General features: G+C 49.9%; 1 protein-coding gene across 6 annotated transcripts in view; it reads left to right on the forward strand.

Moving 5' to 3' along the window:
- Positions 1-25,020, forward strand: part of UBR4 (ubiquitin protein ligase E3 component n-recognin 4) — a 124,175-nt gene that overhangs the window by 37,377 nt on the left and 61,778 nt on the right. For 4 of the 6 annotated variants that reach the window (XM_029949740.1, XM_029949743.1, XM_029949741.1 and 1 more), the window contains exons 27-56: positions 506-603; positions 1,590-1,747; positions 2,502-2,711; positions 3,614-3,715; positions 4,017-4,117; positions 4,361-4,559; positions 4,948-5,136; positions 5,812-5,875; positions 7,339-7,530; positions 8,056-8,126; positions 8,220-8,367; positions 8,828-9,055; positions 9,676-9,846; positions 10,873-11,055; positions 11,964-12,122; positions 12,697-12,849; positions 13,300-13,527; positions 13,818-13,975; positions 14,906-15,077; positions 15,364-15,565; positions 16,448-16,611; positions 17,054-17,270; positions 18,154-18,370; positions 19,134-19,166; positions 20,330-20,393; positions 20,803-20,937; positions 21,720-21,894; positions 22,771-22,908; positions 23,736-23,857; positions 24,513-24,624. In XM_029949740.1, the coding sequence (XP_029805600.1) occupies positions 506-603; positions 1,590-1,747; positions 2,502-2,711; positions 3,614-3,715; positions 4,017-4,117; positions 4,361-4,559; positions 4,948-5,136; positions 5,812-5,875; positions 7,339-7,530; positions 8,056-8,126; positions 8,220-8,367; positions 8,828-9,055; positions 9,676-9,846; positions 10,873-11,055; positions 11,964-12,122; positions 12,697-12,849; positions 13,300-13,527; positions 13,818-13,975; positions 14,906-15,077; positions 15,364-15,565; positions 16,448-16,611; positions 17,054-17,270; positions 18,154-18,370; positions 19,134-19,166; positions 20,330-20,393; positions 20,803-20,937; positions 21,720-21,894; positions 22,771-22,908; positions 23,736-23,857; positions 24,513-24,624 (4,563 nt within the window). The remainder of the gene's footprint in view (positions 1-505; positions 604-1,589; positions 1,748-2,501; positions 2,712-3,613; positions 3,716-4,016; positions 4,118-4,360; positions 4,560-4,947; positions 5,137-5,811; positions 5,876-7,338; positions 7,531-8,055; positions 8,127-8,219; positions 8,368-8,827; positions 9,056-9,675; positions 9,847-10,872; positions 11,056-11,963; positions 12,123-12,696; positions 12,850-13,299; positions 13,528-13,817; positions 13,976-14,905; positions 15,078-15,363; positions 15,566-16,447; positions 16,612-17,053; positions 17,271-18,153; positions 18,371-19,133; positions 19,167-20,329; positions 20,394-20,802; positions 20,938-21,719; positions 21,895-22,770; positions 22,909-23,735; positions 23,858-24,512; positions 24,625-25,020) is intronic. The other 2 variants (XM_029949742.1, XM_029949744.1) reach the window with 1 other exon arrangement.

A 25,020-nucleotide genomic window follows, 5' to 3' on the forward strand; every position in this document is an offset into this window, starting at 1 on the left:
ATTTCCTTGAATTGCGAGCTTTCAGTACCCTTTCAGTGTTCAGACAGTCTGCTTCACTGGAAGAAGTTAAGTTCTGCTACTTCACGGACCGCCGTTCTTGATGCAGATTAGGAATCCCTGCCCTCAGATTTATTTTAAGAAGAAAAAAGATCCAAGTGCTACCTGTCCACAGAGGGCACAGCAGAGGCTAAAGAGCGGTCCTAGCCTGACTTGTAGCGACATGCCCCCACTTTACATCTTGTTTTCAGTTGTCGTCTTTATTTGCAAGATTAGAAATTGAATGTGATGGGAAGTGAAAACCTTATAATTGACATTGTTAGCTATTAAGCAGTTAGTTTGCTCTTGGACCTCGTAGTGCTATTGAAAGGCCCATCTAAGTGATCTCGGTAATTATTTTGACAGCTTGGGCAATGGTGTTTATTTCTGCATTTGGGCTTGGCTTTAACACACTACGTGTCATTCTTTCCCTCTTGTGATGAGTCCTCGTCCTTCCTGCCGCCTCCAGGTCCCACACTGGTACAGAATTTACCATCCTGGGTGCAGGCTGTGTGTGAATCTTGGAACAACATCAACACCAACGAGTTTCCCAATATTGGCTCCTGGGTGAGTGTGTGTTCCAGGCATAGAAATGTGGGGCACTAGCCGTTCCACGTTCTGTGCTTGTTCCGTAGGCTGAAACTAGCTGTCACAAGGTCTTGGTATGCGGCAATGTATTTGCTATGGATAACCGATATTTGAATTGTTAATCAAAGCCTTGAGTTACCCAAGTGGCACCCAGGTGGTCGTTCTGTTAAGAAGTCTGTGTTACCTGGTTACAGGGCAGCCACGTTATTACAGTGAATCTCAGTTTCTTCATCTGCTTAACACTGGGACCGAAGATGAGCTGTGATAAGTCTAAAGTGCCGACAGTATCTGGCACCTGAATTCTCAGAAAATAGGAACTGTTGCATTTTCTTTTTAGGAAAAATGTCAGGAACCTGCTCCTTTTGTAATGATTTTATAGGGGAGCTTTTAGGTTCTGTAGGCTATTAGAAGACTGTAGAGTCTTCTGTCCGTTTACTTGACCTTTGTGTATGCTCTACTCAAATTGTCTCTATTAACAGATAATTCCATTGTCACAGTTCTTGGGAAAAGCCAAGTGTTATAATCTAGTTACCCTGCTGTGTGATCGTGACCACTGTTTCCATCACCCGGAGCTACATCAGAAGGATCATGAAGATATTTTAGTGGAGGCTCTGGTGCTTTGCAAAATAGACATCCTTGTTAATTATGAGAGACAGTAGTTTTAATGTGAAGTATAATGTGTTCTAATTATTTGAAACCCAGTACTGGGTATCTTAACTTTGTACTGATACTTTAACTTTTTAAATTTTAAGTTAACTTCATACTGACTACAATTTGTTAACTGCTTCCTGTGCTCCACTCCGCTTTGCTTCCCAGGATGAGTAGCAGTGTATACGGAGCCATTGTCTAGTAAACCTCAGTGGGGAGGGTCTTAGTTTTTATCAGTTGGTTTTTCTCTCCCGCATGAGAGTTCATCCCAGAAAGGAGATGGTCTTTCCATTCACATCTGTTTCGCTTCCTTTCAGCGCAATGCCTTTGCTAATGACACGATCCCTTCAGAGAGTTACATCAGTGCTGTGCAGGCTGCTCACCTGGGGACGCTCTGCGGCCAGAGTCTGCCCCTGGCTGCTTCCCTGAAGCACACCCTGCTCTCCCTGGTCCGGCTGACCGGAGATCTCATTGTGTGAGTACCCACCCCCGAGCCCTCAGTGCTCGCTGAGCCTGGGTTCTGCTGCAGCTACAGGAAGACGGGGTCCAGAGCCGTATGATAACGCCCTTCCTGCCTGCTTCAGTAGCAGCGAGAGAGTTGTTTCAGAGTCCGTGAGTGTGAGCATTCGCCTAGAACGCGATGTGAAAGGCAGCAGAGTACCTCCTCCCCTCTTGCGGAAGAGGCCACGCAGGCTTTAAATCATATGTAACCTTGAGGTGCTTTGGGTTGGAATTTGAAGGTGGCAGTGATGTATTTCAAATCACGGGGCTCCAGCATGATCATGGGAGTTAGACTCTGCTGTCGTGGGGACTGGGGCAGGCCAGGGGAGACATGCTCGGTCCTCTGGTACAGAGGTCACAGGTGAAGTCCCGTATCATGTCGTCTTCAATGTGATCTGGATTCCTGGTAGTTGTAGAAGAGCTGTCTGGGTTTCTAACTTAGGTTGCAGTTCGTTTTCTTTTCTAAATATTATATAAAATACACCTTAAATGATTTAGCATTTTAATAAATGGGCTTTTTACACGGAATTGGTTTTTGTTTTTGATATAATGAAAAAGAAAAAAATAAGTTGTATGATTATATCTATGTAAAAAGTAACTATCAAGGGGAAAAAAGCTTGGGGTAAAAGCTGTCACCCCTCAATAAATGGTTGAATTGCTCAGTCCTCGCCTTTGCAGCTTTCTGGGGGAGTATATCCACTGACATGGTTCCATTTTCTTTGCTCAAGTTGGTCCGACGAGATGAACCCGCCACAAGTAATCCGGACCCTGCTGCCCCTTCTCCTGGAGTCCAGCACTGAGAGCGTCGCCGAGATCAGTAGTAACTCCCTGGAGCGTATCCTGGGCCCTGCAGAGTCTGATGAGTTCTTGGCTCGAGTGTACGAGAAGCTGATCACCGGTTGTTACAATATTCTGGCCAACCATGCAGATCCCAACAGGTGAGCCTGGCTGGGGGGCGGCGGGGCGGACGTCAGGTTCCTGTGACCTCCTGCTGCTTCTAGGGAAATGTACCAGCGCTGGCTTCTTAATGTCATGGCTTGTTGTACTCTTTAACCGGCAGTCCTGTGCTTACGTGCATTTTATGTTCTTGTGGACGGGCACGAAAGGTTATTTGGAGTCCTCTTAATGATTAATTCTTAGGAATCAGCGTGGAGTAAATGGAAGGCTTCCATGGTTCATATTTGGAAACTTGAAGTAATTGGATGGCTGCTTATTGAGTGCTGTAGTAGATGTAACAAACTGCACACAGGAGCTTTGTGAAACTTCTAGTATTTTTGTGACCATGCTTCTTTCTGAGATGGGTGGTGTGGAATTAGGTGGTCTCTCGCCGCTGTTTGACTTTGGTAGCTTAGGTCAGAGGGATGGGGGCGAGTCCTGAGGAACAGCCGAATAAGTTGCAGTTTGTCCCACCGGACAGATACAGGGCCCAAATACTGGGGTTTCTGGTCTTTTTGTCGGTCAGTCCAGGGTTTCATCAAGGGCTCCTTTTTTTTTCCCCCTCCTCCCTTCTTCCGTCTCCTCCTCTCCTCATTTCCTCCCTTCCTCCCTTCCTTCCTTCCTTTAATGTAAAACAGCAGCAATGATTCTATGGACTCTTAGAGATTGAGTACACCCGTTCTCTCAGGTTTTAGTAACTTTTTTGTTTTATTGTAATTCAGCTTGTTAAACATGCTCCGAGCTCCTACTGCACAGCCAGCCTTTATGCTGAGAAGTTTTGAAAAACAAGCAGAATACTGCCTTTAAGGTTTAGTCATCAACTTTGGATTTTTAAAAATTAATATTAGGAAGCCATTGAAACAGACCTCATTTCTGGTAGTTGACTTTTCTTTGTGCTCCTCAGTGGCCTGGATGAATCCATCTTGGAGGAATGTCTCCAGTATTTGGAAAAGCAGCTGGAAGGCAACCAGGCCCGTAAAGCTATGGAGGAGTTTTTCTCTGACAGGTGAGCTGTATTTCGTTGTCCTCGGGGAACAGGTTTTGAATGCCTTCTGAAAGTCGTAGGGGTTTCTCCTCAGGGAGCACCCAGGGCCTGCCCAAGTGTCTGCACTGTGGGGGCGACGTCCATTCATTGCTGACTCCATCAGGTTATCGATGAGACGGTTGACTTTGTGAACACCTAGTGTGGTTCACGGACGAGTGACCGGTTCCTCTGGGAGAGACGACATTGGGAAGAAACAGAAGCGGATGCCTTTTATGTGAGGCTTAATGTGATTCTTCCATTTTTCCCCCCTTCTGCCTCCCAGTGGGGAACTGGTGCAGATCATGATGGCAACAGCCAATGAGAACCTGTCTGCTAAATTCTGTAACCGAGTTCTGAGATTCTTCACCAAACTCTTCCAGCTGAGTGAGTGACAGCTTTGGGTAATCTTCTTATGGGAACTTTGATGTCCGGCTAATACTGTGCATATCTTCTGCCCGAGTGTAACCACCGAGTAACAAGTGCAGAGAATCCTTCCGAGGAAGCGTGGAAGGAAGTTGAAAACGTGCTTGGGGCTTTTCCTTCCCCCTTTCCTGGCTTATAGTCGGTGCCTCCCCCACCCTTTCCCCACCTTCCGTCACTGAGCGGAGCCTCTCGGTCTGTCCGTAGCCGAGAAGAACCCGAACCCGAGCCTTCTGCACCTCTGCGGCTCCCTCGCACAGCTGGCCTGCGTGGAGCCTGCGCGTCTCCAGGCCTGGCTCACCCGCATGACGATGTCACCCCCCAAGGATTCCGATCAGCTGGATGTGATTCAGGAGAACCGGCAGCTGCTGCAGTTACTGACTACGTACATCGTGCGGGAGAACAGGTAGGACACACGCATTGCGGTCACACGTCCCGAAGAGCCCCAGATGAACGTTGAGAGCATTTGCGTCTTTCTTTCCTTCGGGCATTGGTCCTTAGCGTTTTGAACGATTCCATAGCTCCCCTCACTAGACTTAAGGAATCCAGTAGAGCTCCTTGATTTTTCCCGTGGAACAACTTTTGCAGTGACTTGCCCTGTCGGTTGTCACATAGACGAATGTTTTGTGCCCTGATAGCCAAAGTCCAAAACTGGGTGCGTATATGTGGCAAGGGGGAGGGAGTCATGTATTTAACGTTTAATTTTCAGCGTCTGTCAATGACTCTTATAAATTGAAAAGTACAGTCAGATTCCTGTCATTTGCTTAACTAATCTGTTATTTCTTTTCTGCCAGCCAAGTTGGGGAAGGTGTATGTGCTGTGCTTCTGAGCACCCTGATCCCCATGGCGACAGAGATGTTGGCCAATGGTGATGGGACTGGTTTCCCTGAACTCATGGTCGTGATGGCCACCCTGGCCAGTGCGGGTCAAGGTGCTGGCCATCTTCAGCTCCATAATGCTGCTGTGGACTGGCTGAGTAGATGGTAAGATGATGGATTTGGAGGAGCCCATTGCTCTTAGGGAAAAGGGGTGGGGATAGATCATTAGTTGAAAGTTATTTTCTTTGTAGCTTGGGGTGAGTATAGAAGAAACTTGAGTCTCTACCTTTTTATTGGGGATCTAGGGAGTAGCCTATAACTGTTCATTTTCTTTTTTAATCCATCAGCTCCTAAGCATTTTTTTTAATCTTTATTTTTGAGAGAGAGAGAGCGAGCACACGCTCATGTGCACAAGTGGGGGAGGGGCAGAGAGAAAGGGAGACACAGAATCCGAAGCAGGCTCCAAGCTCTGAGCTATCAGCACAGAGCCCGACATGGGGTTTGAACCCACAAACTGAGATCATAACCTGAGTTGAAGTCAGATGCTCAGCCAACAGAGCCACCCAGGCGCCTCTGTAACTGTTCACTTTAAACTCAATCTTTGTCATATTCTTAGTAGGGTTTCCTGTTCATTATCCCTAGGAGAAGTCTTAGGGAAAGCGTATCAAGTGTCAGTGAAAAGACGGGAGCAGCCCAAACCTCAGTGTTTTCTAAGAATGCTTTGGCTTCTCAGTGTCTGTAAATTGATGCAGGACTCATGAAGCTACTTCCTTTTCTTTGGTTCCTTAGATGATTTTGTATTCCCCACCCCACCCCCTTTTTTTTTTCCCTTTGGGACAGCAAGAAATACCTATCACAGAAGAATGTGGTTGAAAAACTGAATGCCAATGTGATGCATGGAAAGGTAAGCAAAATGCAGAGTGATGGCAGTCGGTGAGTGACGATCCTTATGATCCTTATCTCTGTGGTCATGTAGAAGGCTCTCCTTCCTACTGTCTTCTGTCCCTGGGCAGCCTGCCTACAATTTACAAAGCCCTGGGCATGTGTAATTGCGAACTATGTGCCCTTGGGCCTTTGCTGGGTGGCGAGGAATGATAGGAAGGAAATAATATGGTAAGCAATGTCCAACTGAATCCTTCTTTAAACCTGGTGAATTCTTGCTATTTTCAGATAATTTGTGTGCTGCGGAACTGCTGCCATGTGCTCTGAGTAGGTGTTTTGTGCGGTCACGACTGCCTTCTCGTCTCTAGTCCAGTTGCCAGAATAGTTTAATTTGCTTGAAGGTTCAGGGCACTGCTGAGAAGGGTTTTGGACTGAAAAAGTCCCCCGTTCGGGTGTTGGGCCGCCACCACAGGCCTGCCCTAGGCCACTGAGAGCGGGTAACCAGCCTCTGAGGCCCAGCACGGCATTGTTTCTTTCTCAGTAGTGAAATAATTTAAATTTCAGTAATTTCAGTACTTCTCCTCTCAGCCCTGACCTGTCAGCTGGCCTTGGTGCCAGGCTGCTGGGTTCTTAGGCACATGTGAGCTACAAGCATGCGGTTTGCTGGGAAGCTTGTTGCTTGATTTCTGAAGCTGTTCCGCCCTTACTGCTCTAATTTAAAAGCCAGTAATTTAAACGTCTTTCACTCATGGTTTAAAAAAAAAATGCTGATGGTAGGAAAAAAGCCAGTGAGAGCCTGTTCATACTTTTAATCTAGTCGGTTTCTTCTTTCTTCATTTAAAGTGAGTTGTGCCTTTAGGTATTCCTTTCAGGTGCACAGCGTAGGGATTCACTCTTTGGGTGTGTTGTGGAGTGATCCCCACAATAAGGCTAGTTCCCATCTGTTTCCACACATAGTTCCAGAATGTGTTTTCCTTGTGAGGAATTTAAAGACCTGCTCTCTCAGCAGCTCCCAAGTATGTAAAACGGTGTTGTGAGCTAGAGTCACCACGCTGTGCTTTATGTCCCTATGACTTACTTATCTTATAATTGGAAGTGTATGTCCTTGGAACCTCATTCATCCATTCTCCACCCACGGCTCGCCTGACTCTGGCAACTCACTAGTCTGTTCTCTGTATCAGTCTAGTCTTTTCTTGAATGATTTTTGCCTCCCAAGTTTTCTCTATTTTCCTGATGACACTTTTACATCATTATATAGTATTTTGTAAAGGATTGTCTTTGTGCATAAGGCTGAATTAATCCTGTAAATTCAGAACAGTGTACTGACTGGCTACAGTGGTGCTCAGAGAAATAGATAATTAAAGCACATGGGAGTTTTTGGTCTGCTTTTATACCATTTTTCTGATCCTGGGCTTTATTGGAAAGAGTCTGAGAATCAAATATGGAGAACTGAAGTTTCTGTGACGTGGTGGTCTTCTCTTCTAGCATGTGATAGTCCTGGAGTGCACATGCCACATTATGTCTTACTTGGCTGATGTCACCAATGCCCTGAGCCAGAGTAATGGTCAAGGCCCAAGTCACCTCTCGGTGGATGGGGAGGAGCGAGCCATTGAGGTGGATTCAGACTGGGTGGAGGAGTTGGCAGTGGAAGAGGAGGACTCCCAGGCTGAGGATTCTGTAAGTATCGGGTAACCATCCTGGTAACTGTTCAAGGCACTGACAGAGCTCATGCCAGTAAGCCTTTGGCCCTCTTACATGGCCCCTGTGAGCCTCAAAACTCTCCCATTCCTGCCTGCTCTCTCCCAGCCTACACGACTAGTGCCAGACTGAGGTTCCAGTCTGCAGAGCAGGCTGGAGGCATCTAATCTCTTGGGGAAAAGACTATTTAATAAGTACATGCCTTCTTCCATCCAGAGTCACTTATCCTGCAGCTGTTCAGCTTTTGTCTCCTAAATGGAGTCTTAGAGATGAGTTCTTCTTGGGGCTCATGTGAGCTCACTTGGACAGAAAACATAAGATTTATTGTTATTTTTTTCTCTAACCACAAAACTATAAGCTCTCACTCGGAATTGTAGCACATTTATAGCAAGTTTTACTGATCATTTCTGAATGGGTCATTTATTCTCCATAGCCTTATTTCTGTGGAGGCTTTTGTGGAAGGAAGCGTATATTTCTGATTAAAAAGGTTTGTTATCTTTTAAGGATGAAGATTCTCTTTGCAACAAACTCTGTACTTTCACGATCACTCAGAAAGAATTCATGAACCAGCATTGGTAAGAGTGGTTCTCTTTTTCAGAAGGTGAGGATTTGTGGGGCGTTGGCTGCTGGGTCTGCTGGGCTCACTTGCTGCTGCTTGTTCTTTGCAGGTACCACTGTCACACCTGCAAGATGGTAGATGGGGTGGGGGTGTGCACAGTGTGTGCCAAGGTGTGCCATAAGGATCACGAGATCTCCTACGCCAAGTATGGGTCCTTCTTCTGTGACTGTGGGGCCAAGGAAGATGGCAGCTGTTTGGTGAGAGTTTGGAACAGTCGCTGGGCTATGATGGGTGACTTGTTAGTGACCCGGAAATGCCGAAGCCACACTGGGACATTCCCATGTCACCTTCATGGTGGTCTAGGTCTAGAAGAAGTTCCAGTTCTGTCATGGGTCATGGCCTAAGCACTTCACTTAGAATGTTAGACCTTGCTGTGTCCTTAAAGATCTTGCAGTTTTCCCCTAAGACCTGCCACAGGTTCAGATCTTGTAATTAAGACCTGTTGCTGTGAGCAGGTTAAGGGCCCCTTAGGTGGACACCTGTTAGCCTGATATTAGCTATTAGAAGTTAGGTGAGGATGAGAATTCAGGCATTGGGTTAGCATTTCAGTGGTTAGCCGAATTCTCCGCCGTGTCCACATTTCCCTCCGCGGTCTTCGGCAGTGTTTCAGCTGTATTTGTGGCTGAACTCAGGGCCTCTGACGTCCTCTGTCCCTAGGCGCTGGTGAAGCGGACTCCCAGCAGTGGCATGAGCTCCACCATGAAGGAGTCCGCGTTTCAGAGCGAGCCCAGGGTTTCAGAGAGCCTGGTGCGCCACACCAGCACCTCCCCGGCTGACAAGGCCAAAGTCACCATCAGCGACGGGAAGGCTGCCGACGAGGAGAAGCCCAAGAAGAGCAGCCTGTGCCGCACGGTGGAGGGCTGCCGGGAGGAGCTGCAGAACCAGGTGCGGGTCTGGCGGTGCCCAGGGCAGTGGGCAGAGTGCGCAGCTCGCCGGGCCGGTTCGCTGCGAGTTGCTTTCTCCTTTCTCTGAGTTACTCATCCAGATGGGCGTGAGTAGGCTGTGTCACCAGCCCCGGCCTCATGGGGAGTGGGGGGGGGGGGAAGGAGGATCTAAGGACTGAGGGGCGCTGTGGGGGTTAGGGGGAGGGGGGATTTTAGTGGCGTAATACTCCAGAGTACCTTTCTTGGCCTGGGTTCCTCATCTGAAGCAGAGAATACAGAAAGTGATTTAAGTGCATATTTTCTTAGTTTTCTCAGGGTTGGCACATAACTAGAATGATTCTAGATGTACCAGAGAGGAGATAACTAATCACAGGTGTGATGGGCGCCTTCTAGCATTAGGCGGGGTGTACACAGGACTCCTGGTTTGGGAAGGTTGCTCTAGAGTTTGTAACACAAATCCAATATCCTGGAGAGAGAGAGGGCTGGAAATCGAATTGGAGGTGAGGAAATCGGATTCTAGGTTCTGAAGGCGGTCACTGGCAAGATTATTATAATGAGTATGACCCATTCTTTTTCTTTTTCTTTTTTTTTTTTTCACTTGTGTATTTGGATTTTTCTCAGGCCAATTTCTCCTTCGCTCCTCTCGTGTTAGACATGCTCAGTTTCCTCATGGATGCCATTCAGACCAACTTTCAGCAGGCTTCAGCGGTGGGGAGCAGCAGCCGGGCTCAGCAGGCCCTCCGGGAGCTGCACACAGTGGACAAGGTTGTAGAGATGACAGACCAGCTGATGGTGAGTGTGTTGGGAGCAGCACGCTTACAGAGGTGCCGCGGTGTGTGGGGGGCCGTGAGGAGGGCCCTTAGCACTGTCAGTCCCTGGCCATCCAGCGTGAACATCGGCACATGAAGTGTGTCTTAAAGGAAGGCACAAAAGGTCATTTGGACCAATCCTGCAGATAAGTCCCCTTTTCAGTTCATAGCACCGTATCAACCCCTGAGGTACGAGGAGCAACATCTGGGGGCAGTTATAGTAGTTAGAAGATTCTACTGTGAAATAAAGTACGAAACTGTTTCTCCCTTAAGGTTCTGCTGGCTTGCCAAGACAGTGTCTGTCATCTTCTGCCTCTAGCCCTTTAGGCAACTCTCCTTATTTCTTTATACAAAATGGCTTATACATTGTAAGTCATTATCCACTTTAAAACCTACTGCTCAGCCTTGAGTATAGGATTTCTGGTGTGTTCTGCTTGTTCTCTTTAGTAGTAGTGGAAAGTAGTGGAAAATAGTGTAAAGTGTGCTTTCGAAAGGGAAATGTACAAATGAACGACGGCTAGGAATAGATCTCACAGGGGAACTGTTTTTGATGGAGAAACAGTCGTTTGGAAATCACATGAGTATATATATGCATATATTCTGGTGTCTTATCGACAACGAGTCAGTTTTACACTAGTGGTTTTTAGACTTTCAGCTATTAAAGATGAAGGTGAAAAGTACTGGATTCGTATTTGTGATCCATAAAGTTGTTGACTCAGTTTTGCCAGGTTAGAGCAATAAAAAACATTTCATCTGTTATTACCACCTTTTGACTTAAAAAACGGGGGGGCATTTTAACAGTTTTGGAAGCCGGTACTTTGTATGAATTAAATTTAGCCTTCTAAAGCATTCACTGGTTTGTTCGTAATGGATTGGCAGTAATTTTGTCCGTAGCTCAGAGCCTGGAATCTTACTTTTGAGTGACTGCATTGTGCAGTTTCTCGGTCACATGAATAGTGGATGAATCCATTTGATCTCTTTGCCTGACTACTGCTTTCTTCTTTGCCAGGTTCCCACCTTAGGCTCCCAGGAAGGGGCCTTTGAGAACGTTCGGATGAATTACAGTGGAGACCAGGGCCAGACTATTCGGCAGCTCATCAGCGCCCACGTGCTCCGGCGGGTGGCTATGTGTGTGCTCTCCTCCCCGCACGGGCGCCGCCAGCATTTGGCCGTCAGCCACGAGAAGGGCAAGGTGAGTTTCCGGTTCTTTTCTGCTCATTCTAGGTCATGTTTGTCAAAACAGGTTGTTCCGATTGGCCCTCTGAGAAATGTTCCCAGATTGGCCGTCTGGGAAAAAGTCTTTGGGTCCCGGTAGTGTTTTAAGAGACAGGGCTCAATCAGCACGAACCCTGAGTTCGTTGATCAGACTTGGAAGCAGTGTGACTAGAAAAAACATGCTGTTTCTCATGAGCAGTTTCCCTGGCAGAACCTACCCTTCAAGTCCTCAGAGAAAGGTAATGACTAGCGATTACCTAGGCCAGCATGGCTCCCGTTCTTGGCCTGGTTCAGTCCCGCTGCGGGGGAGGGCACAAGCCAAGAGATAGAGGTCTTCATGGGAAGAGTCCGTGTTTTTTATTTAGTTCTTCCTGGCCCCTGGCTCACTAACGACACCGGGAAGTCTGTCTTGTTTCATAGAACTAGTTAGAAGTTGGAACAGTAATATCTTAAACTCAACAATTTTTTTTTTTGGATTCTGGTTTCTTCATCACCAGGAAACTTGTTTTAACTTTATTTTAAGTGAAAAACAAACTAGAAATCCGAATAGTCCGTAAGGTCCCTCTAAAACACTTAAAAAAAACCAAAACCTCCAAAACTTGTTTAGAAACCTAGAAAGGATGCTAGCACGCAGGAAGTGGTTATTTTCATGAGCTGAAGCTACGAAGAGGAGGTGGTTCCGTTGCTCGTCTCTTCTGTCGTCACTGGACGGAGGAAAGGAGGGGCATCCCACTTCTCAGCCAGGGAAAAGCGAAGCTGCTGCTGGAGTAGGAGTCTCCTGGGAGACTGAGCTGCGGCCCCGGACCCCATTGGAGGAGCCTTTATTGGGCTCTGTGTCCTTTAAGAGGACAGGGATAAGAATAAATGGGCGGTTTCCCCTTGCAGATCACTGTTCTGCAGCTCTCTGCACTCCTGAAGCAAGCAGATTCCAGCAAAAGGAAGTTGACTCTGACCCGCCTGGCTTCTGCCCCCGTCCCCTTTACTGTGCTGAGCCTCACGGGCAATCCCTGCAAGGAGGACTACCTTGCCGTTTGTGGGCTCAAGGTAAGGGTCAGGGCCAGGTTCGATCACCTCGCGCTTCGGATCCTACTCCTCTTCTCTCCCCTGCTCTCAGGACCACTGTCTCGTACTCACTGTCAAGATTAAAGCTCAAGGGTACCCGGGTGGCTCGGTCGGTTGAGCGTTAAGCTATTGGTCTCGGCTCAGGTCATGATCTCAGAGTTCGTGGGATTGAGCCCCACGCTGGGCTCTGTGCTGATGGTGCAGGGCCTATTTGGGATTCTCTCTCCCCCTCTCTCTGGCCCTCCTGCGTGCACGCTTGTTCACAAAGTAAATAAAACTGTAAAAAGAACTCCCCTATTTTGTGCAGGAGAGCCCTTAAAAGAAAAGGTTAAAACTTAAAAGCCTTTAGAATGTAAAAGAAACCTTTCTCTGAATTTCTTCCAGATCTTTCTTGTATTGGAAATGAGTTTTGTGTCTTTTGAAACCTGAATATGTTACTGGACAGTGTGAATGCTACCTGAAGGCAGGGAATGTTAGGGAAGACTTGAGAGATTTGAAATGAGTTAGCCTCCTTCCCACCGTCTTTTAATCCGTCTGTTCCCTAATCCCGCTCCAGGACTGCCACGTGCTGACGTTCAGTAGCTCAGGCTCTGTTTCGGATCACTTGGTGCTACATCCCCAGTTGGCAACTGGCAACTTCATCATTAAGGCTGTGTGGTTACCTGGATCACAGACCGAGTTGGCGATCGTCACTGCGGACTTTGTCAAGGTGTAGTTACGGCTCGTTGATGATGTGGCCCCAGAATGGTTTGGTTTCTAAATCCAGAATGTCTGATCTCCATTATGTGCTGGCTTCTCCCAGAAATTAAAGATAAGCGACCCTAACATTGTGTTGCCTTTTGTTGTGGTGCTGAGCTAGAGCTTTCCATCTGTAGGCTGTCTGATGTCGATTCTGATTCTACTCCTGTTGTACCAAGTGCATGGTGATTATTGTACTTGTCACAGAATTTGTAGATGTGTGTCTTTCTTCTGGTCATTCCCCGAGGGAGAATAAAGATGCTCATCCTTGTCTGCTCCGAGCCCGACACTTATAGGCTTGTGGAATGGAGAATGAATGCTCGTGACGTGCCAATGGCAGGTCTTTGGATTCTCCAGGATAATTTGGGGGTGGACTGAAACAGACCTCCCTTATTTGATCTTCCTTCCTTCTGTCCTGCAGATTTATGACCTGTCTGTTGATGCCTTGAGCCCCACCTTCTACTTTCTCCTGCCGAGCTCCAAGATAAGAGATGTTACCTTCCTCTTCAATGAAGAGGGGAAGAACATCATTGTTATAATGTCTTCAGCTGGTTACATCTATACCCAGCTCATGGAAGAGGCCAGTAGTGCCCAGCAGGGACCTTTCTACGTCACCAATGTGCTGGAAATCAACCACGAGGACCTGAAGGTTCGGGCTAGATGTTGCTCTATCTTCCAGATCGAGTTAGCCTAGCGGCTCCTCCGTGGTCCCTTTCTCTCCTGCCTCTTTTTTCCTAATAGGGGAAGCTTGTCCTTTAGGACCAAACTGATTGAATGTGAAGTTCCTTGACTCTTGTGGTATTTTTGAGATGTACCCAAGAGACTCAGATTATGAGAACCCGTGGTCATGATTTAAAACCAATAATGGGCAGAACTGGATGCTGGTCCCTAAGGCACCGCGAGAGGTTAATGCAGGCGCTGTGTCTCTTTGCCCTGCAGGACAGCAACAGCCAGGTGGCAGGTGGCGGTGTGTCCGTCTACTACTCGCATGTGCTCCAGATGTTGTTCTTCAGCTACTGTCAGGGCAAGTCGTTCGCAGCCACCATCAGCAGGACGACTCTGGAGGTGTTGCAGCTCTTCTCCATCAACATCAAAAGGTGGGAAGGAGCCTTTCATGTTCAGCTTCCAGGATGCCTGCGCTCGGCTGGAGCTTGCCCTGGCCCAGTGCTGGCACCGGCTAGGGGTCTGGTGAAACTTACTGCTCTCCCGCAGGCCTTTCCCTTTCATAAGCACGAGGCACCCGGTGTCGGCAGGGTGGCTGTCGGCATGCTTTGTCCTCTGCCACACAGACCCCACGCCATGGGAAGTAGTTTGGGGACCATTGTCACTCAGAAGGAAAAAGCTGTGGGCAAGGCAGCAAGTCACACTTCAGTGTGATGACTGAGTTTTGAAAAGGGAACAGTTGTTTGTGGACCCCCCTGCTGCCAGATTGCCTTCCGGTTTCCTTGCCGGGGAGGCTGATGAGTAAACAGAACATGATGCCAGCAGCGGGGGCATGGTCGGGGTTGGCGGGGGCAGAGACTTGCATGAGGTGTTCGGTAATACAGGTTTGCGTAGGGTGTCGGTTTAGTTAAAGAGCAGGGAGAAGAGGCTTCGGCTTTGTCTTTCCTGTCTGCCGTTGAAGAGCCGTAAAGGTGCTGTGGGCCCCCTTTCTCTGGCCTCTGTTTTGTGAAACCTTAGCTCGTTGGGAGATGACGTCAAATGGATGCTATTTACACAGAACTTGATGTGCTTGGAGATTCTTACTAGGACCAGGGGTCATGCCTTAGGCAGCTCCACGGCCTATGCAGTCGACAGCTTTGAGACATGGGGCCACCTCTTCCCTCAGGCAGTGGAGCCTGGCAGGGGAGATTTCTAACCCGGGACTCCGGCTAGGGGTACAGTGGGGGAGATGTAAACATGGCTCAGACCAAAATTGAGACTCCTGGGCAATTTTGAGTCCATGGACAAGCACGTTGCTGTTTAGTCATAAATCAAGAGAAGGACGGTGATTGGCAACCAACTGTGACCAGTTTTGTCGTCTGCAGTTCCAATGGTGGCAGTAAGACGTCCCCTGCCCTCTGCCAGTGGTCCGAGGTGATGAACCACCCTGGCTTGGTGTGTTGTGTCCAGCAAACCACCGGTGTGCCCCTGGTGATTATGGTGAAGCCAGACACGTTCCTAATCCAAGAGATCAAGACTCTTCCTGCTAAAGCAAAGGTCAGTGCCAGGTTCTCCCAGCACTTGGCTGTGAAGCCGGTCTCGTTTTCTGTTTCTGTATTTGCATGTCACATCACTTCTCCAACTCTTGCAGTAGAAGCGGCTCAGCAGAGAATTTTCACCCATTGTCTCCTAGGTGCCTTTTCTTTGTTACTCTTCTGCACCCCCAACTGTTACTCTTCTGCACCCCCAACTGACCGAGGAGCTAGCTGCTTCTCTGCCTCTTTTCCATAGGTTCTGGTCTATAGCTGGGGGAACTCACACCCTCCTTTGTCCCCTCTGCCAGATCCAGGACATGGTTGCCATTCGGCACACGGCCTGCAACGAGCAGCAGCGGACCACGATGATCCTGCTGTGTGAGGACGGCAGCCTGCGCATTTACATGGCCAACGTGGAGAACACCTCCTACTGGCTCCAGCCGTCCCTGCAGCCCAGCAGCGTCGTCAGCATCATGAAGCCTGTGCGAAAGCGCAAGACGGCTACCATCAGTAAGGCCTCTCCTGAAAAGACTGGTGGGGGACCCGGGATGGCGGTGTTCTGGGCGAGCCCCGGAACGGACCGTGATAAGTACCTGTGAGGGAAAGGGGACTGTCTGCCTGCCTGTTCTGTGAGGGTACAGATAGGAGCTAGCTGATTTCCCGAAGGCAAGGCCAAGTTTCCCGGGGCCACCAGTGTTCTTTGTGGCTTTGAGTGACCCATCGTGCACCTGCAAGCACTCACTGGCTCTCCGCTCCGGGCCAATGGTTTTTAGTGCCCGGTAATGACTGAGCCCGTGGACCGTGATGAAGGGATATTTCTCTGGGTTTGGGAACTTGGCCTGCCTGAGGTGAGGTGGAGGGAGGAACTGACGGAGGAGAGATCGCTTCCGATGGTCAGTGCCTTACCAGGCGGTGAAGACTCCATCTTAGATCCCGGAGCCAGGAGTCTCACTCCTGACTGATAGAGGACTCTCGAGAGTATGAAGGCTCAGACTCAGTGAGTGACTCGAGCTCAGCAGAGACCACTGCGGGGGACATCTCGTTACTGATCTCTAGAGTCTGTGTTTGAGATGGCGATGCAGCTCATCCTCTCGTAAAGAAGTAGTTTCTATTGTTTGCTTTAAATAAAGCAGCCCCCAGGGAGCCTGTTGTTATGGGCTGTACTCAGTACCACACCCAGGTTCTTTGTCCCGTGGTCGTGTTGTGGTTCGGGGTGCTGACTTGTGGAGCGCCAGCCTCGTGCGGCGGCGTGCTGTGGCGCACGTGGCCCCGGCTGTCCTGGAGAAGCTAGAGTGTCGGAGTGAGGGCTCAGCTGGGAGGTGCTGTTCTCGCGGAGTGGGTGCCGGGGTGGGATGTGCACTGATGCTTCTATGCCGGTACTGCGCCCCACAGCAGCCCGCACGTCCAGCCAGGTGACCTTCCCCATCGACTTCTTTGAACACAACCAGCAGCTGACAGATGTGGAGTTTGGTGGTAATGACCTCCTACAGGTCTACAATGCACAGCAGATCAAGCACCGGCTGAATTCCACCGGCATGTATGTGGCCAACACCAAGGTGAGGGCGGCGCTGGGCCAGGGCCGCTGCCTGGGTAGAAGGACTCCTGAGCAGTGTGGTTCCAAGGCGCGTCCTCTCTTCGAACACAAGTGTAAAATAGATCCAGTCACCAACCCTTGATTCCAGTTAACCGGTCCCTGGAGGAAGTGGCTGTTTTCACCCCCATGCAAAAGGCTTCCTGACCCAAAGTTAGCCACGGGGTCTCTGTGCGAAGGGCAGCAGGAGGTGGTTAGTGCCGGGGAGAAAGTAGCCTGAAATTGGAGCCTGTCCTCCGCCTGCCTCTATTTTCCTATCCTCGGAAGTAAGCAGGTCATCACCGAGGCGTTAGAAGGGTGAAGGACTCGCCTGGGGTCTCCTGCTTCAGCACCAGCAGATGGAGGGCTACACGTTTGCCCCCGAGAACGCGTATTCATTTTCTGATGTGCGCCTTTCCTCCCTCCAGCCCGGTGGCTTTACCATTGAGATCAGCAACAACAATAGCACTATGGTGATGACAGGCATGCGGATCCAGATCGGGACCCAGGCCGTCGAGCGGGCCCCGTCGTACATTGAGATTTTCGGCAGAACCATGCAGCTCAACCTGAGTCGCTCGCGCTGGTTTGACTTCCCCTTCACCAGGGAGGAAGCGCTGCAGGCCGACAAGAAGCTGAGCCTCTTCAGTGAGTCGCCAGCCCCTGGCACGGCCCACCCTTCTCATCTGACTGCCGCCCTGGGGGCCGCTTCTCCGTGGCTCTCTGGTGTTCTGGGAACCCTCTGCTCTCTGTGTCCCAGTGGCGTCTGCCTTCCTGAAACCCTGAGCTTCCCTGGAGATGGGAAGGCCGCAAGGGGAGGGAGGAGCTTCTGTTGGCGCTGGCTCAGCCTTGCTGGGACTGCCGCCTCCCCAGGAGGGCAGAGAGGACACAAGATCAACATGTAATCACTGGGTTTTTCTCTTTTTTTTTAAAAAAAGATTTTACTAAGCAATCTCTGTACCCAGCGTGGGGCTCAAACCCACAGCTCTGAAATCAAGAGCTGCATGCTTTACTCACTGAGCCAGCCAGGCACCCCTCACCAGGCTCTCAGTACAGATGCCTGGCCCTGCTGTGCTGTCAAATACTTGAAATTCTCAGAGTACAAATCCACGAGCCTTTCACAAGTCCGGCATCTTTCTGTGCCATTTACTGGCCCCGTGGGACGCTCTTGTTCCTGGGAATAGTTGCTGTTGGTATGAAGGATGACAGTCTGTGCTGTGAACAGAGGGAGCGCTTGGAGCTCCCTGCGGGGTACAGGGTGGCTGGTGCCGGAACCCCTGTAGCACCAGAGGATTCCTGCGGTGCTGCCCAGGGACTCTTCTGAGAAGTGGACCTCCCAGGCCTTTAGTTGCAGGGAGGGACTGCCTCATGCATCGTCCGCATCTCCTCAGGGTTAAGGTGCTGTCCGAGCCTCAGGAGGCTGAGTCCCTCCGTGCCGGAAATCCCCGGGATTTGCTGCTTTGTCTGGTCGTGGGGCCACGTTAGCCCTTTAGAGAACGTGCTTCCAAGAGGCCTCTCTCACTTGTTGCAGTTGGGGCCTCGGTGGATCCAGCAGGCGTCACCATGATCGATGCTGTAAAAATTTACGGCAAGACAAAGGAGCAGTTCGGCTGGCCTGACGAGCCCCCGGAGGAGTTCCCTTCTGCCTCTGTCAGCAGCATCTGCCCCTCCAGCCTGAGCCAGACAAATGGCACTGGAGACAGCGACTCCGCGGCCCCTGCCGCCACCAGTGGGACCGTCCTGGAGAGGTACCGGCCCCAGCAGGGCTTGGCTCGGGCCCTCGCCGCTTTTCCCTCTCCCAGCACGGCCTGTCCCTAGAGAGCCTCTCAGAACTGCCCCAGGTCCAGCCTGTGAGTTTCAGGCTGTCACACAGCCTCATGACACTCCGTGCCCCCTTCGTGTGCGGATGGAGCCCAGAAGCCTGCTCAGGGCCATCCAACTCTGGTCTGCCTGGGGGGCTTCTGTGCTTCCTCTTAACGCTCAGGTGCCCTGTGGGTAGCCAGAGGCTGCCGAGTAGAAGATGCGTAAGCCAGAGTTAGAGATTTGGGTCCAGTCTTGCTGAGATTATAGGGGAAAATCTTCCTGTGCATTTGGAGTTCATCGTCTTCTCTTTCTCTGCAGCAGCTACTTCTGTGGTAACAGCGCTGCTGGCGGGGGCCGGTCTGCTGCACCTGCGGCGGGGTTCAGAGCCTCCTGGCGTGCCCCTCAGTGGCCTTCTTAAGCACTGCGCTTGGCTTCTTTGTGCTAGGTGCCGCTGGTTTGCCGCGGTAGATGGAGTGACTCATGATGTAAGACACTGAGTTTCTTACATCGTAAGTCAGAAAGAATAGCCTGGCTTGGAATCACTGCCTCCCACCAGCAGCCTCCCCCCTCCCTTCTCTCTCTCTCTTTCTCTCTCTCTGTTTTTTTTCTTCCCTCCCCTCTTCCTATATTGTTTGCTAAGGATGTGTTTCCAGGTTTCTCTGAGCTTCACATTTTTTCCTTTTTTTTTCCCTTTGCTTCTTCCCCAAGTTCTGAAACTGAGTCCCTAACCAAGCTGGACCGGTTAGTATGCCCTCTTTCTTTTCTCTGCACGGGTGAGTGTGTGTCGGAGAGCAGTGTAACCCGTGGTGTGGCTTTGCGTTGGTCCTGCTTCTGTGGACGAGTCCTGCTTCTTTCTGTTCTGGTCCCTGCATGGCTGCCGAGCTAGCCCGTATGAGAGTGGAGTCTGCAAAGGTCTGTGCGTGCACACCTGGTGTGGGCTGCTCCGGGACCTCTGAGCGTCCGCTTCTGCACCCCGCTCCTCCCTGCTCCCTCTCCACAGTGGGCGCGTGGGGCGGGGGCGGGCCGCAGGGAAGTCCTAGTGTCTGAAAAGCCGGAACTTGTTCTGTCCAACCGCATCTTACGCCTCAGGTCCCTCTTTCCTGGCTCTCTGTTGCCTTCCTCTACCCCTTGACCTTTTTTCTCTCCAGCTACCTTCTCTGTACCTTTCCCTCTCTGCCTGGAGCCTCAGCATCAGGATGTTGGTCTTTTTACCATGCGCCTCCTCCCCTCCCCGCCCCCAACTCACAGGAATAAGGCCTGGAGAGCATGTTGCTGGGTGCCCTTCCGTGGTTGGGTTTCCTTTTTCCCAGGAGAACATGGCTCCGTTTTCTTAAGGTGCTTTGTTGTACCCTTTGAATGTTGGCACTCGGCATGCTCCTGAAAACGCTGTTCGTTTTCTCCCCCAACTTAGGGACCCCTGGGGAGCGCCTTTGTGCATTTTCGTGGAGGTGTAAATAAAATAACAAATCTTTACCTTCTCAGTATAAGCAGATGGCTTTAACCTTTCCCTTTGTGTGTCCCTTTGCCTCCCGACATACGGGCACCCGAGCTTCGGGTCCCCTTGCATCAAGACTGTTAAGCCCTAACTCTCAGTGATCCCTGCCACAGGCGGCAGAAGGAGGCACACTTATCCGCTTTGAGGAAGAAAAGCCCTGTCTTTCAGTTCAGGGTTATGAACATGGCCTCAGGTTGATCTCCAAGCAGGAGCCAGGTCTCTCCTGGCCTGTCACACAAGGAAGCGATATGCATGGTGCCCGTGGCAGGCCCTTATTGTGCTTTGATTTTGTATTTGGCATTCGCTCGCTGTCCCCAAGTCCCCCCCTCCCCCCATAGTTTGCACAGGCTGAAGCGCAGCCGGAGAGAAGGGCCGTTTTGTACTCAAGCCAGCTTTTCTGTCTCCCTAGGCTGGTTGTGAGTTCTTTAGAAGCCCTGGAAAGCTGCTTTGCTGTTGGCCCAATCATCGAGAAGGCAAGTGACTTTTTCAAAGCGTAGGGGAGCTTTCTGAAGAGGCAGGAAGTTAGTGGAGTTGTCAGAGGCCCAAGGCCTCGCAGCCAAAGAATATTTATAGCATAATCTTGATTTGTAAAGAAGCTCCAGAGAAGTCTTCGGCTTAAGGCCTCCTGTCCTACTTTCGGCGGGGGCGGGAATCCGTAGGGAGAACGCGGTCCCAGGAGTCGTAGGCTTGGACTCGATTCCTGCTCCCACATTGTGGGAGGACAGTCATTTCCGAACGTCTTCATCTCGCTCTTGGCAGTCTGTGCAGCATAACCTCGCACTGGTGGCCTTGAAAAGAGGAAGGTGAGGGGGCAGAGCATAGACGGTTCATTCCATGTGGACTTGGTGGGGTTGGTGATAACCCTGCTGTCTTCTGCACCAGGAGAGAAACAAGAACGCAGCCCAGGAGCTTGCCACATTGTTGCTGTCCCTGCCGGCCCCCGCCAGTGTGCAGCAGCAGTCCAAGAGCCTCCTGGCCAGCCTGCACACCAGCCGCTCGGCCTATCACAGCCACAAGGTACTCGATCCCTCCCAGGAAGCCTTGGGCAGAAGTGGAAGTTGTGGTGCTGACGGGGAGTCAAGTGAGCTGGTTTTTCCCATGGAAAGTGAGGGGAGTGTGAACCACACCATCTCAAGTGTCTCCCAGGAAATTAATGAATACGCCTCAAAACTGATGCTAAGCCATTGGATGGGGCCGTGGTTTGCACCGAACAGCTGTTGGAGAGACTCTGAGGGGCATCTGGGGGGGGGTAGGAGTGCAGGTGGAAGGGGGGGTTCTCACCTGTAAATGTAAGTGGCGGTGGAAAACAGTAAGCCCGGCCAGTTGCCACAGATGGAAAAGGTGACAGATCAGGCAGGAAGAAGCCAGCAGCCCAGATGCCATGGTTAGCGTTTGCACCTCTGGCCTAGAGCACTGAGAGACGCGGGCGGAGCCTGCTGAGCCTTCCGAGGAAAGGCAGCGTTAGAAGCAGACTCTTTGGGGGGAAGGAACTCGCCGAGAAACGGCTCTTCCACTGTAGCAAAGTGGTCGCGGGGGTTGCCGGCCTGGAGAATCGGGCGGTTCCACATTTTCCTGGCACACTTTGATGCTTGCTTCATGACTTCTGGTTTGTGCCTGCAGTGCTTTCTGAGTGAAGGAGTTTACCTGCACTGGGCTCCTTTGAAAACATGTTCCAGGTAGTTGGCGGTAATTAGCCTGTTTTCTGGAGGCGAGGGAGCCATCCTGATGCCCTGCCAACTGTCCCGTCCTCTTTGCTCGGACCTTGGTCTTGGTTCATCTTCTGTGATGCTCTGTTCTAGGATCAGGCCTTGCTGAGCAAAGCTGTGCAGTGTCTCAACACATCCAGCAAAGAAGGCAAGGACTTGGATCCTGAGGTCTTCCAGAGGCTGGTGATCACAGCTCGCTCCATTGCCATCATGCGCCCTAACAACCTAGTCCACTTTACGGAGTCAAAGCTGCCCCCGATGGAAACAGGTGAACTTGGCCCTACCCGGTCGTGGTCCTGAAATCTGCTTCATAACACCTTCTATAGCCTTTGACTCTCGTCGTCTTCTCTCTGGCCCCTGCCTGACCGAATGCTTGGAGACTTGGATTTTATCCTTGTCTTTGTATCTTGTAGGGCTTTGACCTTCGTTCAGATTACACCATTTAAGTAGACACTCTTTGCATTGCTTACCCCTTCGATCATCCTTGAGTTTATCTGGCGCTCTGGATGTCAGGTCTGACCTGTGTCTGAAGTAACTACCTTTTAGGGTCTTTGGGGGCAGAGCTAAGCTTGGGCCCTGGTTGCTTTAAAGTAATAGGATCACTCTTGCTCTCCTGCTTTCCTTTTGTCAGTGTTTTACCAACAACATGTGCAGTGGCCCTTCTCCGTGCTTGTGTTTTCCTCCTCTCTCCTCACATTGGTTGAGTACCTAACTTGTTTTGCTTTGTCAAATAGAGTTTATTGATGCTTTTATAAATCTGTTATTTATGTGTTTCCATCTGCCATCTTCATCTGGTTCCTCTTCCTCATAGTCTCATCCAGGAATTATTCCAGAACATCTCAGATGTTCCTCTAGTTTTTAGAAGTTGAGCAGTTGGACCCGAGATCTCGGAGTCGGCTGTAAAGATCCTGAATGCTCCCTTTCCTACTTAATTCTAACATACAATGTTTTCTGTGATATTCCTTTCCCAGACTGTTTTTTTCCTAGATGTGCCTGCTGGAATCTAGGGATAGTTGGCATATTGATTGGGGCCCCACTTGAAACTCCCTCCCCAGGCAAGCTTCCTTGACCTGAGTTAACCTTAAAACAAATTAACTTCCATGTCAGGTTCACCGTCATTAATCATTTTGTGTCTCCTGCGTAGAAGGTGCAGAAGACGGGAGAGAGCCTCAGAAGCAGCTGGAAGGAGGCTGTGGCTTCCTCACCCAGCTGCTGAGCCACTTCTGGAGACTCCATGCGTCCAAACCCAGGAATGCCTTCCTGGCGCCTGCCTGCCTGCCAGGTACCATGTTAAAAGGGATACTTGAAGCCCGATCAAAGTTCTGCCTGTGAACCGATCGAGCCCTCGGTCTTTAGCCTTCACCATCCATTTCTTCCAGAATTAACGGTCAGGAAATAGAAGTCTTTGAGATCAGTGTGTTCTTTCTGATACAGGAATTCAGCAGTGGGGCAGAGGAAGGGGATTTTCTTGTGCCATACCTCCTCCCCTGGGGTTGCATATTTCTTGTAAAGAGGCACTTTTCTGTGTCTGTGTGTCCTTAGTGGCCGTTATAGTTGCTTTAAAAATTTTGTTGAAACCTTGATCGAAGCCACTTCAGAAGGGAGAAGTGAGACATCAGCTTGAGAATGTCTTACTTCCCTCACTTTCTGAAGGGAAAAGTAAGGATCCGAACAGCCATCTGGGAAAGTAGAGTGAGCCCCGGCGCTCCTGTGTGTTTGCAGGTTGCACGGGCAGTAAGCCTATAGGCGGGTCAGGGTGGAGCTGACCATCCCCTGAGGTCTGAGGATCGTGGGGGACAAGGAGAGCCTGCTCATGGTGTCCTACTTTTTTACCCTCTCTTTTGGTTTCTAAGAGTAGACGCCTCCTTCCTCCTGTGTTGTAGGCTATCTGGAGAGGCTTTCGAGAACAGTCTGAGAGATTAGGAAACTAATAAAACCAGTCACAAATAATATTGATAGCCTTTCGTATATGTGTTTTGTTTGTTCTGCTGAGTGCGGAACTTGCCGGTTTTTGTTGGCTTGACCTTCATGTGGGGTTAAGACTTTGTCCTTTTGTTTTAGATTCTCAGGTAGCTAGACGTTTTTCTGCTGTCCTTTCCTCCTCTGTAGGCCTGACTCACATCGAAGCTACCGTCAATGCCCTGGTGGACATTATCCACGGCTACTGCACGTGTGAGCTGGACTGCATTCACACGGCGTCCAAGGTCTACATGCAGATGCTGCTGTGTCCCGTACGTACCCCCAGCCCCACGCGGCTGGCGCTGGCCTGGGAGAGTCTGGGATTAATTTTTTTCTTCCTGAGTTTGTTAAGAAATACAGTAGACTTGAAGGTAACAGGAAGTAAAAGTTTTGAACGTCAGTGAAAGCTTTATGAGCTCACTCATTTCACGCAAGAGAAAGGTTTGAAACGGAGAAGGGTCTTGTTTTTCTTGTTCCCTGAGTCTCCAGGGAATATAGCGGTGGTTGCTACGTAGTTAGTTTTGAGTTCGTGTCAGTTAAACGTGTGTGTGGATGAACATCAAGATCTAGTTCCAGTGTCAGAGAAGCTCAGCGTTAGAGGGACTGGTTTTGGCACAGAACTGGGAGGAGCCTCTGCGACCTGAGGAAAAGCCAGATCCATTTGTAAAGAGCCGCTGTGACATGCCGCTCCGTCACCAGGCCCGGGGCGGCAGGAAGGTGGGAAGTGCGTCTGATGCATAGCAGGTCTGGAGCTGGGGCTAAAACTACTGCATTTGATCAGCAGGGTTGGTTGCAGGTGAGAATAGACAGATAGGTCTTTCACGTGTGTATGAGTGATAAGGAAAGTTTCTTTATAGATGGTTTTGTGAATAATATAAAATGTAAGTATGCTAGTTTTGTTTTTTTTTTTTTCCTCTTCAACCTCAGGATCCTGCCGTGAGCTTCTCTTGTAAACAAGCTCTGATTCGAGTCCTAAGGCCCAGGAACAAGCGGAGACATGTGACACTGCCATCCTCCCCTCGAAGCAACACTCCAATGGGTAATGGAGTTTAGGCTTTTGTGTGTGCATGTGGTGGGGCCAGGAGGAGGGACGTGTAGCCTTAGGACGTGTTGCTCATGTTGACCAAGGTCCTGGAAACTTTTGTTTGTATATCCTTTGTCTTACCTGCTTTGTTCCGTAAAGAATTCAAGGTGGCACATAAAAATGCATATAGTAAGTAGAATAAAAATAAAATCGAGGCCGTAGGAAACAAAGAAACGTTAATGGTAAAAGTGAGCCAAGGATACAAAAATTTTCTATCGCGAAGATTGTTATGTGCCTTGCATCATTGCTGAGTGAAGATCTTATATTCGACTGAAAGCTTCCCAAGAGCAATAGCAAAAATAAGAACACTTAACCAAAGTCACAATGACTAAAGACAAAAAAAAAATCAAC

The sequence above is a fragment of the Suricata suricatta genome, chromosome 8 (assembly GCF_006229205.1).
Source record: "Suricata suricatta isolate VVHF042 chromosome 8, meerkat_22Aug2017_6uvM2_HiC, whole genome shotgun sequence".
Lineage (NCBI taxonomy): Eukaryota > Metazoa > Chordata > Mammalia > Carnivora > Herpestidae > Suricata > Suricata suricatta.